This window comes from Sciurus vulgaris, assembly GCF_902686455.1.
Source record: "Sciurus vulgaris genome assembly, chromosome: 1".
Taxonomy (NCBI): Eukaryota; Metazoa; Chordata; class Mammalia; order Rodentia; family Sciuridae; genus Sciurus; species Sciurus vulgaris.
This window is the reverse complement of record NC_136461.1, coordinates 148,124,958-148,142,722: the sequence shown is the minus strand read 5'-3', so window position 1 is coordinate 148,142,722 and position 17,765 is coordinate 148,124,958. Positions and strand designations below refer to the sequence as shown.

Sequence of the window (17,765 nt, the reverse complement as noted above, 5' to 3'; positions counted from 1 at the left end):
GTTCCCCACAAACTCATTCATTGGATTCAATAAAGGATACAATAATCCAGTTCTTTTGCAATATTTTAATGTGTACTAGAAATGGCATAAAGTTCCAGATCACAGATGCAGCATTGAGAGTCAAGTGTGACATGTGGTCAGCCTTCTTTTAGTCCACAAAGATGACTTTATGCATCTTTGGTGCCTCTGAATTCCAATAAAAGTGTAGGTATTGACACTAATTCTGTCAGTGATTTCACTGATAAGCACCATGGATACAGTGTTCCAGAAGACTTACAGCAGTTTCTGGTCTGTTAATGCTTGATATGAAATGGTATTTGCCATTTAAGCACTAGTTCTGACCTTCCTGCTTCACCAGTGTGCAGACTTGATTGCTATTGGGCATATGTCTTAGTGCTGTGGATCATCTTCCTCAGAATAAATTAGAATTACCAACATTCAACCTCGGAGATCTAAAGAGAATGTTTAGTGGGAATGCAGACTCAAGCTGTCTTCCTGGGAAAGCCTCTGAAATTCCTACTCAGGACCTCCTAGTGGCTAGGAAGGCATGGAACAGATTTACACCTCTGAGCAACTGTGGAGTTGAAGAGCAGCATTTTATGTCAGTGTGGCCCTAGGCCAGCGTGTGACTCTACACTCCAGGCTGGTTCTTCTTCCTCTGCTATTCACCAGAAGATAAATTTCAGGAGAAAGTTGCCACAGTGTGTAAACGTGATCACCTAAAAAGCAAAGAATAGAGGTAAAATTCCTTGGGCCCAATCTAAAGACCTAAAAAATATGTTTCTTAGAAGTTTAGCTGTGGTAAGAACAACAAATTCTTTGAAGAACAAATTAAAATTGTTTCCATTTGTCTTTGGATATGATATTCTTTCTTTACATAGGGCACACCAGCTGCAGAGAACATTCTCTTTGAATTTTTTGACTATGCATGGGTCATCCTAGCCTTTAACTTTGATTTCCTGGATGACTATCTGTGACGAGTCCTAAACCATCTGATGAGAATAGTCCCTTCATACCTTGAAACCTGCCTTTGTGTGTAGAAAGTGTAGATTTTTCATAAAAGATTCAGATATCACATTATCACTCAGAATGACAGGTCTTATTTTCTAACTTTATTTAAGGAGTATGTTTTATCTGGTCTTTTTAGATAAAGTTTTAAAATAATAGATAATGAGCATCCACAACACGTAGTTGTGTAGAAAATAACTGATGGCAAATAATTTGGAGGAAAGACTCTACAGTTCTACAATATGCCCTATAAGAAGCTACATATAAAAGCTTAATCTGTAGAAGAGTTAGTAATTATAACATGGAACAAGAATCTCTAAACTCTTCATATCTCAGTCCCTCCTTTTAGTCATTCATATCACTGTCTCATTAAATCCTCACAATTTTATTAGGAAGGAATCCTTAGACCCAATTTACAGAGGAGGAAATGAAGGCACAGGAAGGATGAATTATTTGGCCAACTCACACAGCTAGAAAGTGTCCTAAGAATTGAATTTGCTTTCTCTGGTCATGAGATGTAGAAGTAAAATATGAATTTCATTTATATATCTTAAGTATTTGATTTACAAAAAAGAATTTATATTCTTTTTTATTAATGTTTGTGTTTCTTCTTGGGAGGCAGATATATAATTAGGCTTTTAACTTTATTCAGTCTGATACTTTAGTTATTGAGTAGCTACTGATCAATTTAAATTACTACATACTGAACCAGTGAAGTCTTGCCCATTTGTGTACTGTTTTGCAAAATCAAAACATTTTGCATTTGTTCAAAATCAGTTTTAACCATGTAGCTTGCTTCTCAGTTAGAAACATACTACAACACTCTCCTCTTTTCCCTGTAGAGTTGTCTTTCAGCTAACATTCTTTTGCTAAAGTAAGATACTTTAAGCCAGAAATGAAAACCAGTAAGTAATTCTCCAGTTGCCTATATCGTTAAAGGTCACTCGAAGTCTGTTCTGTCATCCTGGTTCTCTTTGCCAATATAGTCCAAGGGCTTTTCTAAGTAATTTAATTAACTCTATAATTTATAACATAGAAATACGTTCCTCAAAGAAAAAAAAATCAGGCTTTTTTTTCTACCATAAATTCTTTGTTCTCCTAATACAACATGGATTGAATGAAAGAATTATACATGTGTATGATTAAAAAAAATATCAAGATGTTAATACCTAGTTTTCATTTGTAGAGTAAAAGTGTCCTTACTAAACTAACCTAATTGGCTTTTCAGATAGCTACTTAAAATAAATATAGTGTGAATAATGGGGAAAGCACTATTCTACACAATGACATAGGCTTTATCAAAAATTGCTCATTTTAAACATTCACTCCAAAACTTGTGAAATTCAGAATTGAGCTGAAAACCTGATTGACAATCTAATTCTGAACATATTCAACAGAAAAATATTGAATTACATGAAAATATTATTAATGCAATTTAATGTTCTGGTTTTAGTTTTCATTAAGCATGATGCAGAGACTGCAAACATGGAATACAGAGAACCTTATTACTGTAAAGTCATTCATTAACACTTAATGAGCACTTCCCATAGGCCAGGTCTTGAACTGGATTCTCCTTCATCCTTGAAGAACTCACTTCTGATTAGAGGGGAAGAAGAGATAAATAATAAAAGGTCAATGTGTATAATAAGTATTATGAGTTGTTAGAATAATCCATTTTGAGGTCTCTTTATTTATAAATTGGGAAGCACTGGTACCTTCATACACAAACTATCCAGAAATAATGTATGCACATAAAAGCAGAGATAGTTTTTTTATATGCAAATAATTATACACTGTTTTCTTCTGTACCTGCTTTTTTCATTTGGCAATCTGTCCTGGCACTTCTCTATATCAGTACATAGAGCTTTCCATCTCTAATCCCTTTAAGTAACTGTTTGGTATTCCATTATGTGAATGTGCTATTATTTAACCGGTCCCCTGGGGCTGAACATTTAGGTGGGTTCCAGTATTTACTATTACAAACAGTTCTGCAGTGAATGGTGTTTATGTGGTTTATTCAAAGATATCTGTTGGACAGATTCCTTGGTGGGAAAAATTCCCAGAAGTGCAATATGTACATCAGAGTCTGCTTTAAGTTTTGGAAAACTTTAAATAATTCAGCGAAATCCATTTACACGTGAGTGTCCACCCGCCCAGCTTTATGTATGATTGGTGTCATATGTAAAAAAAAGGGAGAAATGCAAAATATCAGATGGGAAGGTTAGGGTAAGGGAATTTGGAGAATTCACAGCCATAGGCAAGAGGAACAAGGAGGAATGTGTCATTATGTTCCAATTTAGGAAATCTTGCGGCTCTGAAGACCCAGAACCATGTGCTCCTTTAGGCCTTGGTACCCACTTCTCTCAGTGTCTGCCTACCCTTGATAAACTAACCATGCATGCATCACACTATAGCTGTCATTTCTGTTAAGATTTGTGGGTAGCTCTATTTTTGGTCCTACGGCTCCAGTTACCGGATGGAGTATTTCCATTTTGATATCACATGTCATAACCATCTGCATCTTAATACACCAAATGAATTCAGCTGTCCCAAACCAGTTTTCCCACCTAACTTGCTTTGGGGTACTCTGCTTGCAGCCCATAAGTCACATGAATTCTCTGTTCACAATGCCTTCAATCTATCCCACTCCATTTCTACTGTCCCTCTGCATGGTTTATCTCCTACCAACCAGGTACACCTCCAGATCCATCCTTCTCTGGTCACTGCTCTAAATTGTTTAAAATACATTCTTGGTGTCTCTCAGCATTGAGGAAGTACTAGCCACCACTCCCTTCTATTTACCAGATAAAAATTGAAACCTCTTATATGCCTCTTCAAGGAATGCTCTTCCTTGAAAAATCTTATTAGTCCATATAATGAACATACCATTCCAGCCCCATTACCTCCAGCCTAATCACAGAAAATGCTCTGTGCATCCTACTTGTTGGCCTTGTCACAACACACATCTAACTGGGTGTCTCATCCCTGCACAGCTACCTCTCCAAGTTCATCCATTCTTCTAGTTCAGTGCAAGCCCAGCTTTCAGTTGAGCTCCCCTCTCTGAATTTGAGTTTTAATCCCACACTGTCTCACATTGTAATGAATTTACCTCATCAGGTATGTCTTGCCTGCTGAGTAGCTCTTGGCAGTGGTGGCATGTGTCTTGTGTGTATTAAATGTTATGTTTCTACTGCAGCTACACTACTCTAAAGGAAATGACTATATCTTAATAATGAAATCATAAACTTAGAAGCAACCTGAGTCATTTCTACTAGACTTCTATTTTACAGATAGGGAAGCTCTTATAAATTGCATGAAATCTTTGCCTCGATGTGTGCTTATTTAGGGAAATATCATGCAATATTAGTTCTAATTACTTTTTAATAGGAGTTTTAGTCACCAACCTTCTTCTGTAGACCAATTTCTTTTAATCACCTACTTGATAGTAAGTTGACTTCTCTTAGAGAGAAGTTGTGAGAATGAAGCTGATCATTGCAGACCTCTTTACCCTTCAAGAGATGAAACAGTGCTGAGGCTGGAGCTGATGGCCTAAGTGCAGCTGTCCCCAGAATCTGTCTGCTGTCATTGTAAAATCTTTGGCACTTCTGTTCCAAAGAGTAGCCTCATCACCACTGCACTTTGATAGGTTTTCTATCATGTACCACAGGTATAGCTCATCATTTTCACTCAGGGCTTCTTATGAAGAATCTCATCTTTCTATATAGTGTTGTAGAATGTGGTTTAAAGGTAAAATAATCTAAATGTGCTCTAGGCTGGCATCAGCACACCTGTAAAGATGAGAGACAGAGTTGTTGGACTTTTTTTTTTTTTTTTTTTTTGCTATGAAATGAAATGGCCAATTTATGCCTTATCTGTGTACCAAAGAATCAGCTGGATTTGTTTTGTCAGTGCCCTTTTCAATTTATCTGCAACTTGTTGCATTTGTCACTGCATGCTTCTGAGTTTATCATAGCTTCCGAATTTGTAGTGATCATGATTGTATATGTGGGAAATAATGCATGCAAAAGAATTCAAGCCTATTTTGGGAAAAAGAAGTTTCACCTCTCACAAATATTTTTATATAAATTTGTGAAGCTAGTTATCCTAGAAGTTTCTGGATGCCTATCTGAAGAACCTTCAGCATCCTTTGTTACCTCCTGAAATAGTAGCACATTAGATCTGTAGAAATGAGAAAGGACTTTGTAGAGGGTAATGGATTACTGGCAAATATAATAAAGGAAATATGAAAATCACAATTAGAATAAGGATATAAGAATAGATATAAAGTGTAGAGTTTAATATGAAAGAATACTGCATGCAGTTGAATACTTGAAAACTGAAAATGAATGACTTTCTTTGAAAGTGATGTGTCTAAAACGAATTTGAGATTAAGTCAAAGTAAGCAGGGTGTTGGGAGGTACATATGTATATATGCATAATTTCAAATACTTGAGCAGGTATATCTGTGAAAATAAACAGAAATGTTTATGGCGGGTATTTGTATAGTAGGATAAAAAGTGATCTGTATTTCTTTATATGGTTCTATTTTTTACAAATGTTTTATGATATGCATGAATTTGCTCCAGTAATAAAAAAGGAGGAAAGCTCTCCTTATTGTAAGTGATCAAACATTTACAACCCAGATCTATGACTCAGAGTCACTTGTTCTTGTATGTCTCGTCCACCAGAGTAGGAATTGGATTGTGTGTTTTAACCTGTGCTACTGTGCTGATGATTCAACTATGTGAATTAAAAAAAAAAAAAAAGCCACAGGAACAGTTAGAAGGCATTACAGTAAATGGGCTTCAGATTCAATTCAGACCTGGTAGGAATCTTGGCTTCACTTCTTACCAGCTATTATTTAAAACCCTCTAATGTTATTTTTTTTTTCAATTGTAGAATAGTAATACCTATTTCTGAGGCATTTGGCAACAGTGTCTGCTAGGACACCCAGTACTTAATAATGATCATTACCAATAAACTCTTTAATAGGGCTTGCCAGGCTCTGTACCAACTGGCTCCTGCAGTCAGTCATGTCACCAGCCATGCCTGTCTCTCATACCCAGCCTTGCTAACAATTTTTCCTTTATCTTCTGTGCCCGACCCACAGAGCCATTCAGAGTACTCTTCTGAATGCTCATCTTTTCAGACCCAGCTCAACTATCACCTCCTCTTCTCAGGCTTTTCCCCTGTTCCCTAAGCAAAGATAATTGCTCCCCTTCAGCTCTTCTTAGAATACAGATGAATTTTCATAATTGTACATTTCCACTTCTCATCTACAGACTGTGAGACACTAAGCCATGGCCAGATGCATCTCAGGTTCTTTTATACCTAGACTGTATGCCTGCAAACTCAAAAACAAAATGAATAAATGAAAGCACAATGATTTATTTATAATCTAAAGGTGCCCAGTAGAGCATCCTTCTAGAAATCTACAAAGAGGTCTTAGCCATATCTGGAATATTCTGTTACTGAAGGGTAACAAAAATATATAGATCCTTCCAGGTAGTACAAGTACAGAAAGATCTACATTTGATATTGCAATGTGGTATAAGGTTTTAGATAATTTGAGGCAAATACGTTGGTAATAAATGTGCTCAATAGTTTGCAGCCCAGTAATCTAGCTGCTTGTGACTGATATCAAAATAGTAGCTCCCATTGTTACAGATTAGAAAAATGATACCTCCCTTCTGTTTGCCTTCATGTCAGATTCTCCTCTCAGTCTGAAAATTTCCCAAATTCTTCAGAACTACAATTGCAAATTATACTTTGACCTCCATATTATTCTATAATTATTACATTCTATAATAGTTCATTATTTAATGAGCTAAGCAGAGTTTTATTGCCAAAAGGTGATGATTTTTTTAAGAAAAATATTTTGCTGATGCATAAGTACTTATTCACAGTCCTTTTTAACTGTAAAAGTTTATCATCACGTTTTTCATCATTCGTGGCAGTAACCCCCTTTTTTTTTTTTTCCCCGTTTTTCTTGTCTGGATTATTCAGATGTTTCACAAACATTCCAATCTTACATTGATAGTTTAATAACTACAAATTCACACAAAACCAACCTTGGACGTCCATTAAGTTTTTCTCATATGGTAAAGTCATTTGAAGGTCAGTGTGAAGAATAACCGGTAGAAATAAATAAAGAAGTACAGTTGCTTCATATATGAGCAAGATTAGTTTAGAACAATGTAAAATACTACCAACTAAGGAAAACTGCTTAGACTCGTAAAATACCAGCTTTTTAAGCTTTCAGCATGAAAAATCCACTGGATATATATTTTTAAGAGCACCTGTTCTCGGCAATTTCATTCATAGCAACTATTTTATCAAAGTTTGAAATTGGCATTCAAGTCCCAGTGTAGACCTAGTTAAAAAACTATCTAGAGTCTTCTTAAAGAAATGGACTCTAGATTACATTTTAAAACTCAGTTCAGTTCAGGATTCTTTGGGGAGGATTAGGTTTGAATTTTTGCTTCGAACAGATGGATGTGATGCAAAGATGGTAGCTGGCAGTTTTTCTAATACATAAGGGTTAAGCATTATAGTGGATTTTAAAGGGAGTTGGGTGCATTCTCTATCCTCATTGTGTTTCTGTCCCTTCTGCAGCATGCCATGCCTTTCTGGAGGGTCTCTAGTCACTCGGATCTCATGGCCCTACATCATGCCTTGGAACTGGAGTACCTGTAACAACAGCATGGCACTTAGAAACCACACCGCCTCCCTGTGACCAGGGACAAATCCAACAGGCCCAAGTTTCATGTCAGCGCTGGACTCCAGAACTTAGTGATTTCAACATACTATGTGCAGCTGCTGTCAATCTTGACCTCTGCCCTCGTGGTTAAAGGAGGACCACATCTATTTCTTCAGAACAGCTGCTGACTCTAGTACTGTGAATCCAATGAAAATAAGCCATGAGAATGTTCTAGCACAGTGTAATGTGTCTTTGCCACATTAACTACACGGTTCAAACCTGTGAAGAAAGGACCTGCAAACGCTTCACTTTTTAGCATTTTCAATGTGACACAGACAGCTTCTCTAATACAGCAAACTTGATTGCACAACAAAGACTGAAATGTATTTCCTGAATACGAGTGGAAGAATTTTCTTGTAAAGAAGGTTTACTTTTTGTTGTCTTCTACCCAGGGTAATCTGTACATCTCTACTTATTTATGAACAGACTTTTTATAAAAACATTTACTGAGGCATAAATCACATACCATACAATTCACCCAGACTTTTTTGACATCAAATAATTGAAGAGAGTAATGTAAGAAATAAGCAATTAAAGGCCTTTGCCTCTCAACATGGCAAGTACTTTGAATTTTAGCACATTGCAAAGTAGTTTAAAGTATGTCTAATTTAAACGTATAATATGTACATCACTGAGACAATCATGTACAGAAAGAATTTTTGGTGTAAATTTGTAATAATGGATGATTCTTTTACATATTGTTTAGGGAAATGATATTGAAAGGCAGTAAAGCCTTCTCAGTGAAGCTTGAGGCAACATGTGCATAAACTCATGTGCAGTGCCTTATCCAAGTATTGGGTATAAATATGTAGATAATGGATTTTTTTTTTTTTTGATAATGTTGTCAAGACCAAAAGCATGGATGTCAAGTGTCAATAAGGATTTTGTTTTCCAAATCTTTTTTTTTCCCCATCAGTTCTTCTATCTATCTAAATTTTGTTAATGCTATCAGGAGGACCTTGATAAAATAACATAGGCGCTTCATCATTTGAAAAGATTAAAAGTCCTCTTATGGTCACCTCACTTTTTCATTTCAACACTAATGTATTATATGTAACTATTTGGAAAAGTGATTATTCAAATGCTTCATCCCATGGAAAGAGTATAGATAGATATATTTTATTAATAAAAATGGTTCATGAATGGGAAATTAACAGAGTTTTAATGTGCTCAGAATTATTGTGTCTGCATTTTCTTGTTTAGGTAAGGAGGACATTTCCACGTGGCTAGACATCAGCATAACTTTGCATTACTCCACACGTTCATATTCCTGCTCTTTTCCTTCCCATGTAGAGGAAAGGTCATCGCCAACAGTGGATGTGGCTCGGTCTCCATCACCAAAAAATAATGTTACCCTCCACTTATATCACGACAAAAATCTGGGAAATAAAAACTGTCACTTTGGTCACATCATAGGAAAGTCTCTCCAAAAGTAATCAGATTGTCCAGGCAAGCTAGTCTTTTTCATCTAAAGCTTTCCATTGCCATGATATTACTCTTTGGATTAATTTTCTTCACTATTGTATTGGGCCCACCAGCTTTGACCCAGAGTAGCCAAAGGGCTATTCCATTCTTATCTGCAGTTTCATGTTGCTGCTAGAATTAGTCATTTGTGAATTCTCCAAATTGTTTAACAATTGAATTAGCTTTTTTTTTTTTTTTTTTTTTTTTTGCTTGAAGCAAACAGAAGTCGATTTTTTTTTTTTAACCTTTTCATTTTATGTTTTGTACTCTGCAGACTGAAAAGACAAAATTTATCTTGGCCTTACTGTAAAAAGGTGTGTCGTGTCCACAACTGTGTACAGAATTTTTCTTCATTAATTTGTGTTTAAATTAATAAAATTGATTTGTGAAGTACTGTACGCTCCTTGAATATCAGTATCATCTTTTTCCTGGTGGTTATATGAAGTAGCAGGATCTTGGTTGTATTGGAACCTTCAGCCCCACAAAGGAAGTTGCAAGAAGCAACTGCAGTGATGGCTTTATCAGTCCTTTAGGGAACTGAGCTGGAAGGCAACAGCTGTTTCTCTGATCACTGTAAGAATTGATGAATGGAAAAGCTCTTTACTTTCCCCAAACTCTATAAACTGGACCCTCACTCAAATTTATCTACTATGGGACAGAATTCAGTTTAAAGTATCTTGTATTGCAGGTAATAGATTTAGCCACTTAAATACCCAAGGGATAGCAATATAAGGCCGTTTCATCAAAAAGAATGTCCACAACATATATCTCTGTGATTAGCCATATTAATCACCGACAGAGAGCTATAAAACAGCACAACTCACTTCCTCCTGAGAATTTAATCTTAGAAACACAACATTCATGCATACAAACACATGAAAATCAAATGTGCATTTGTCTAGCCCATTTATCAACCCCATGATGTATATTTTTCACACACACACACACAAAGTGAAGCAGCTTGAAGAATGAGGTGTCCACCTTGAAAACAAAGGGAATTGGGGGAAAAATCTTTTAAAAAGAGTTTGCTGAGAGTGAAGGGATTATTAGGTCTTAGGCAGAATAGGTAAAATGGAGGTCATGCTCTGAAGATGAATTTTTTTTTGCAGTACCACTTCTAACATGGCACCCCTGTGGCCAAAAATTTAAAGCATTCTCCTTTGGGGATTAGAGCTCAGATATTTCCCCTTGGCATTCTAGTGCTTCCAAATGCAAGCTGGCCTTTCCTCTCAGCACTTATCTCATTATCATAATGAATGAACCTTCAGGACGCCAGGCCAGAATATCAGGCTCTTCAGTAGAACAAACAGCCCTGATGCAACCCTGCCTCATCTTTGCTCAGAGCCTTCCCAGTAGTGGCAATGATCTCATTGGGCTCCAGTCCCCCCTCTTCTGCAGAGCCTGCTTTTCCATCATGGATTGTGTTAGCACCTTCTTTTGAACTTCCTAGGCACCCACCCAATGGCAGTTTACATTCCAGTCAGTAGACTCATGGGACATTCCCCGTGTGGCACTGTCTTGGATGCCCCCAGGTCTGAGATCACATTGGGGCTCGTAGAAACAAACAATAAATGGAAAGATATACTCGTGTCAGAAGGGTTCTTAATGGAAAGTTAAACACAGAACATGGGCAATTGACATGCATAAACCTCCTTGGACAGAATGTTTGACCTGAGACCTGACTGCTAGGGAGTAGGCAGTCTAACTACTAGGTCAGGGGCAAAGCATGCCAGCATGTTTCTATCGTAGGAACGAAAATCATACCTGTGGGGCAGAGAGGAGAGGTGAAGGAGATGACTTTGTAAAGTAAGAGACTAAAAAGATCTTGAGGTCATGCTAAGGGTTTGGGGTGCCATTCTATAAAAGGGAGTCCACTAAAGGTTTTGTGCAAGGGTGTTAACTGCTCTTATTCTTTGAAATGATTTTTCTGGCTTCTGAGGGGAAAATAGGGTATAGAGGAACAAGAGAAGTATGGAAATTCAGTCAGTCCAGATGAGCAATGGTCATATTTGAACATTGGTCATATGAGGACAGTGATGAGGGAAGTCTGGGTTTGTTTGCAGTGATAGTGATGATGAAAATTGGCTAACAGGTTAGATAGATAGACTTGTGAGAAACAAGAAAAAAACAGACATGTCTCAAGTATCTAAACACTGTGCAAAGATAGCCCAGTGGTTAGGAGCCTGGCCTTTGTAGCCAGATGGACTGGAATCTCAGCTTCCTCACCCTAGTAAGCCAAGCTTTTCGGCTTCTCTGAGCATTAGTTTCCTCATCTGTAAGAGGGAAATAACAATAAGAGCTATTTTAAGGATTACTGTGAGGACAATATAAGAAAATATTTGGAACAACACCTGGAAGTTCCTCCAATATTGCTTATTATTACACTGTTGAAGAGTTTGTATACATCTTATCCTCTCAAAAAAAAAAAAAAAAAAAATCTCTCCTCACATGCATTGCATTGTTCTGGCCTGGACTAGAGAACAAGCTGGAAAAGTCAGTCTGGTCCTGACTGCAAGCACTGGGCCAGTGGCTATGGGAGAGTTCACTGCAGCTCTAGAAAGGAGTCCCCAAGTGGTACTGATGGAGGTGGAGGGTGGCGCTCACATAAGCAGGCAGGAGACGCTTCCTGAAGAATGGATGTCTCAGCTGAGACCTGAGGCTGGGGAGGAGCTGGCCCACGCAGAGCCAGGAGCAGAGAAGAGCTTGAGAGCAGCCTAAACCAGGAAGGGATGCAGCAAGCTGGAGAAGAGAAGGAAGGAGAAAGCCTCAGGACGATGGCCCTGGAACTGAGAGAGTGGAGAGGGGCAAGGAGGAGGGGCCAGGGCTCTAACTGTCCTTTATCTCCGAATAAGACTTCAGGCTCAGAGCTCCGATGTAAAATCAGGACTGTTCTCCGTGGTGGGAGAAAGAGGTGGAAGAGAAATAGCAACACAAGTTAAGAGTTCAGCTCCTGCATTAGCATCTGCAACCTTCCCTGTGGGTGACATTTCTACGCTAGACTAGGTTTCCAGTGTTGGGTCCACGTGCTATCTAGTTGAGCCCCTTTCATTTTACAGATTACGAAACTTGGGTTAAATGCTTTGCCCAAGGGTCTCAATCAAATAAGGCAAAGTCCTGATCTCAGCCCACTCTCTTGGATACATAGAGAAGATTAGGGGCTATAAGACCAGTAAAAATTAGCTTTGTTTGTCTTATCTCTCACTAAATAAAGAGGTGAGCTAAGGTGTTCCCTTCCAATTTTCAAGGCAAGGCCCGTCTGGCATCCTGTCCAGTTAGTACAATTTTCCAATGATACCTGAAGGCCTTTTTAGTCTTAGTGTCTCAATCCTATGTCATCCTTCCTGACATGTTTTAAAATTTCTTTCGTTGAGCATTACATCAAAGAAAACACACATATTTTGATAACTTCTTAAATTTGTTTTTCAAAACTTACATATGACATGAATGTTTCCCAATTCAAATAAATATAAAGGAGACCATTTGCCTAACAATACAGAGTTAATGGACACTGTATGCTCACGTAAGACTCATAAGAAATTTTTTTCCAGACACTGGAAGTTTACCCACATTATGCACAGCTACAAAAGCTTCGGCTGGAATAGTCCCATCCATCCTATTTAGGATAGTTTTTTCGACCATCCAAAAGGATCGCATTCATAAGAGCATGTCTTTCTTTCAGTGTCTGAGTGTTTCCATTTCTCTCCATTCTGTGTGATTATACAAACTGACAGGATGACTTGTGGCAGAAGAAATGAAAGGGTTTGTAATTTAGGAAACCTCTGGCCCCGCTGACTGAAAGCAGGTTGTTTGTAAAAAGGAAATCCTGACCTCAGCTAACTGGCAAACTCTGTCAGAAGCAATAGAAGGAAGCAACAGAGAAAGAACAGTGCTGGGGATTTTTATTGGCAACAGAAGAAAAATGAATGCTCTGCCAGAGGAAAGCCCTTCAAGAAGAACTCACCACTGGGGGACCAAGACATGCCTCAAGTCCGTGAGTGTGTGACTGCATGGCCGCATGGGGCTTCTGCTCTGGTTTGTGGACTGGTTGCACAGGGGGAGTTTGCTTCTTGGGACAATAACTAGACTGACAACCCTGAAAGTGAATCAATTCCCTCCTGTCCTGAGGCTGCAGGCACACCATGGCCTGCCCTCTCGTTATCCTGTCTTGACACAAAGCTCAAGGCTCACAGACAATAGGGGGCTGTGCCTGGGGTGAAAGAGATGTGCTACCTAACATTCTATGTTGGCCCTAGCTGAGCACTCACCCTCCTGCAAGGCTGTCTGCTGGGCATTGCCATGACTTCTGGGTAATTCCCTAAAAAATGGCCCCTTCGAGTTCTGATCTCTGGCTGGTTCTTAATCGACTACCCCTTGAGGTCTGCTGGGGCACTCTGACAGATATCCATGCTCAAGAGTCCCACCCTAAAGATTCTGATGTCTCTGGGGTGTGGCTGCAGCTATTACCTTGTGCCAGCAGATGTGTGACACCTCCACAGCCAATCAGCTGCCAGCAAGGTGGGCCAATCTTGGAAGTGTGCTTTCTAGCTCTCAGTCTGTCTAATCCATTCTGCACAGCACACCCAGGCCTGTGAAACCCTCGTGACCCCAACTCCACTGCATTCAGCAAGAGTCCAGAAGCTGTCCTCTGTGAGTGCAGAGTTCTGCCTCATGACAGGTGTCCCCAAGGGGCTGTCATCGACTAGGGAAACATGTGATAAGTGGTAGCCTGTGGTCTGTGAAGAGGGCCATATTAAATTTCAAGGACAGCTGCAAACCAGAGTGGCAGGGGGTGGGTACAAAGGTAGCAAAGAACTTTAATTTTTGATGGAAGCCCCTAAAGCACAGCAACAAATGTTGCCCGAGGAAATGAGAAGTCTTAAAAAGGAGGCGATATTTTTATTTTCCTAAATGAAAGACAAGGACAAGAAGCCAAAGAGCTTCCTAGACCTAACTGTCCTCTGAAACCCGCAGTCAGTGAACCTTTTGGAGCTTCAAACCTAGTATCCAAAGGCATTCTTAATTTCTCCCCATCCTGAAGCCCCCTTTCAATGTTTTACCAAATCTTGCTAATTTCCCACAGGACACATCTCTGGTAGGCCTGCTGTTCTCTGCCACCTCACCAGTGCCCTGCTCCCTGCTCCTAGAAGAGCTCCCTTCTGGTCTTGTGGCCCTCACTCGCCCTGCTCTGACCCATTCCCTGCATTGCAGCCTGAGGGATCTAAAAATGTAATCCTGTCCTGGCACTGCCTGTTACTATCACTTTTAGGATAAAACTCAAGCTCCTCAAGTGTGTGGCTTGATTGGACCACCCAGCCCCTCTCACCTGCTCTGGTCCCTCTTCTCCTCCCTTCTTAGGCATGCTCCATGAGGTTCCCTTTTGGACCTTGAAAATCCTATGGCATGTCTCCATGTCTAGGTCTTTACCTGGGCTCCCTGCCTGGAGGACTCTTAAATGGCTGTTTCCTTTACACACCCTCCCTGTGTCTTTCTGACCCATTGGTCTAAAACAGACAGTTCCTTCCAGCAAACCCTAGTCTTCTTCACTCACAATACCTTCTTCACCCCGGCCACATTTTTTTTCAATTGCTATTTGTCTGCTTCTCTTAATAGGCTGCAATCTTCAGGAAGATGAGGGACAGATAGACATGGCTGCCACTCAATTCCTAGCACCAAGGATAACGTTTGACGTATTGATGCTTTTTATGTTTATGTTCACAATACTCAAATTACTGGCTACATAGGTGAATAAATAATGGATGAATGAGCAATTTCTGAAAAATTGATTTGGTCTAGATTAGTAAGGGTCTAGACTTAGAAACTCGGGAGTCAACTGAAACTTCATCGAGTCATCAAAGAATTTTAGCCTGGGCTGGTGGGGGTGATTGAATCAGATGCATATCCTTTTGCTTAATGAAGGAGAAGTGTGTAGAAATAGGAGGTTGTGAGACATAGGAGGTGGTAGCCATAATCCAAGCAAGATGTAAGGAGGGTCTGTCTGAGGGTGGCCCTGGGGACAGAGACATAGAATCCACACAGCAGGTGTGCCAGAGGCAGAGCTAGTCTTGAGAGGGAGGGGCAGTTTCCAAGATCTTCTTGTTCTCCTTTCCCCTCCCCCAACACTGGGAAGGAGCAGGCTCCCAGCAGCCATGTGCAAAGTTGTGTATAATGAAGTCAGAAGGTTACAGCAGAGGGGAGGGCATTGTTTCATTTGAAATTGTCTCACTATTCCTGAACTAGAAGTCTTCGCTGTCTGGAAGCAATTTTATAAATCGTTGAATGTGTGTGTTACAGTGAACTGTTTGGAGGGGCAAGAATAGCAACCTGGTTTCCCTAATGGCTTCAGAAAGCACAGCGATGGGGCTAAAGCCCTTTACATGTAACTGAGGAAATGTCACTTTTCCACATGGGGAGGGCAGCTAGCTGAAGAAGATTATAAAGATACTAAACCCTCCCTATCCATGCTTTTGTCACTACTAAAGTCATGGCAAGGAGGTGGTCTCTGCCCAGACCCAACTTCAGCCATCCCGGGAGGGGATGAAAAGTTTGCTCCCGGCACTTCCCAATAACGGGTATTGCATCGTCCCAGATAAACCAAGCATCAACGGGGGCCTTAAGTTTCTTAATACAGTACCCCTTTGGCACAGGGCTCACCTCAAACAAAAAGCATTGAAGAGGAGAGAAAAAAAGAAAAAGAAGAAAAAGAAAGACAAATAGTAGGATGGCGGGAAGGGGGAAAGTTTGTGGTGTTAACTTGAACATTAAAAGGACTGAGTCATTGGGAGGATTCCCCTACAAATGCCGTGAGTGTGTGTGTGTGTGTGTGTGTGTGTGTGTGTGTAAGAGAGAGATGAAGAGAGAGAGAGAGAGAGAGAGAGAGAGAGAGAGAGAGAGAGATGAGAATCAGAGAGGCAGCAACAGAGAGCGAAACAGACTCCTGGACAAGTTCCCATCTGGGAGCACAAGTCCAGACAACCCACAAGGAGCAGGGAAAGGCACAGGGGAGTGTGACTGAGCAGGAAGCCCTCCGCCTCCACCCACTCTCCAGGAGAGGCATCTCTCACCTCTTTGCCTCCCCAGTCCCTGTTTGTGGGAACCTCTCACTGAGAAAGCACCACAGGCCCCATGGCCTAGCCCATTCAGTGGTTCAAAAATACCAAAGGCTTTCCAGAATTTCCATCTTCTCAAAGTAGTTAAAATGCAAGAGGGAGGGGGATGAGTTGACAGAGGAAGCACACACCCTTATTGGAACAGTCTTGTTTTGAAAAACTTCTGCCCTCTGGGGTTGAAAGCATTTCTTGGCCCAGTGGAATCAAGAGGTACCACGATAGCTCCAGAAATGTTTCCAGCCCTTGACCTTGATATTTATTTGCAAAGCTTGACAGGAAATCAGTGCTGTGTGTTCCATGAAAAACAAAGGAAAATGCAGGAATCAGAAAAAACAACAGACTGCCCTAAACAGCCTTACATCAACAGACTTTAAAGAAAGTTAAATGCCAGAAAAATAGTTTCCTTTGACATGTAACCTTTTGATATGCTCTGAAGACCCACTATGTGCCCGCCCATTCCTGGGCTAGGTGCTGACAGACTCTGTGCCTTTGGAAGCTGTTTCCCAGAATGGGAGGTGGGTACTGCTGAGATAAAGGTGGTAAGTGAGGGATTTAGACTTCTCCATTAAGGCACACTAGGATGGGAGAGATTATTTGGGAAGATTCCTAAGACAATATAATATTTAATCTGCTTTGTGAAGACGACATGGGGATATCAGATGAACAAAGAAAAAGTATCATAGCTGGGCAGGGCACAAATATATAATGTCTAAAACAATTTTAGAAAGTAAGCTTTAAACCAACTCTGAAAATTGAGCATGGCACTGAAGACTTGCTAACCAACCTACTTATGCAGTACTGTCTAGGTCTCTTGTGAGATTTTATAGCACAGCAAAAGAAATACACCATGTGCATTTATTAAATTTGCCAGAGGTTGCAAACTCAAATGCCAACAAAAATCAGGTAGACAGTACATAGTCATTTGCCATACAACATTTTGGTGAACAACAGACCATAAATACAACTGTGATCCCCTAAGATTGCATTGCCCGAGGATGCTGTAGCCATCTATGTCTGCAAAAGTACACTCTACCATGTTTGCATAAGGCTGGAATTGCCTAGCATTTCTCAGAATGTGTCCCCATGGTTGAGCAACATAATGACCAAAAATGAATAAATGATATGGACCTATTATAGAAATTCCAGGGCTTTCTCATTTTTAAAAAAGCTTTTATAGTGAAGGGAGTTCAGATTGTATATATCTATGCTCTAAAAAAAGTGTAAGAATAAGTACCAGTAATCAGAAATAGGCAATCCTCCTCAGAGCTAGGGAGGCAATAGAGTGTGGCCGGCACTGTATCAAACAGAAAACAGCAAAGCCCAGACATAAAATAACAGTCATTTCCCAAATCTAACCAGGCGCTTCCATAAAGGAATATTGACTCAGATGTCAGGTTTTCCAGTTTTCAAAAGAAGTCATATATCCT

The 17,765-nt window shown here is 39.8% G+C and overlaps 1 protein-coding gene across 11 annotated transcripts in view; it reads left to right on the top strand.

The window, feature by feature from the left end:
• EYA1 (EYA transcriptional coactivator and phosphatase 1) overlaps positions 1–9,587 on the top strand; it is a 314,781-nt gene extending 305,194 nt beyond the window's left edge. For all 11 annotated transcript variants that reach the window (XM_079111714.1, XM_079111722.1, XM_079111721.1 and 8 more), the window contains one exon: positions 7,624–9,587. In XM_079111714.1, coding sequence (XP_078967840.1) covers positions 7,624–7,704 — 81 coding nt within the window. In that variant the 3' untranslated portion in view covers positions 7,705–9,587. The remainder of the gene's footprint in view (positions 1–7,623) is intronic.
• The last annotated feature ends 8,178 nt before the right edge of the window (positions 9,588–17,765 follow it).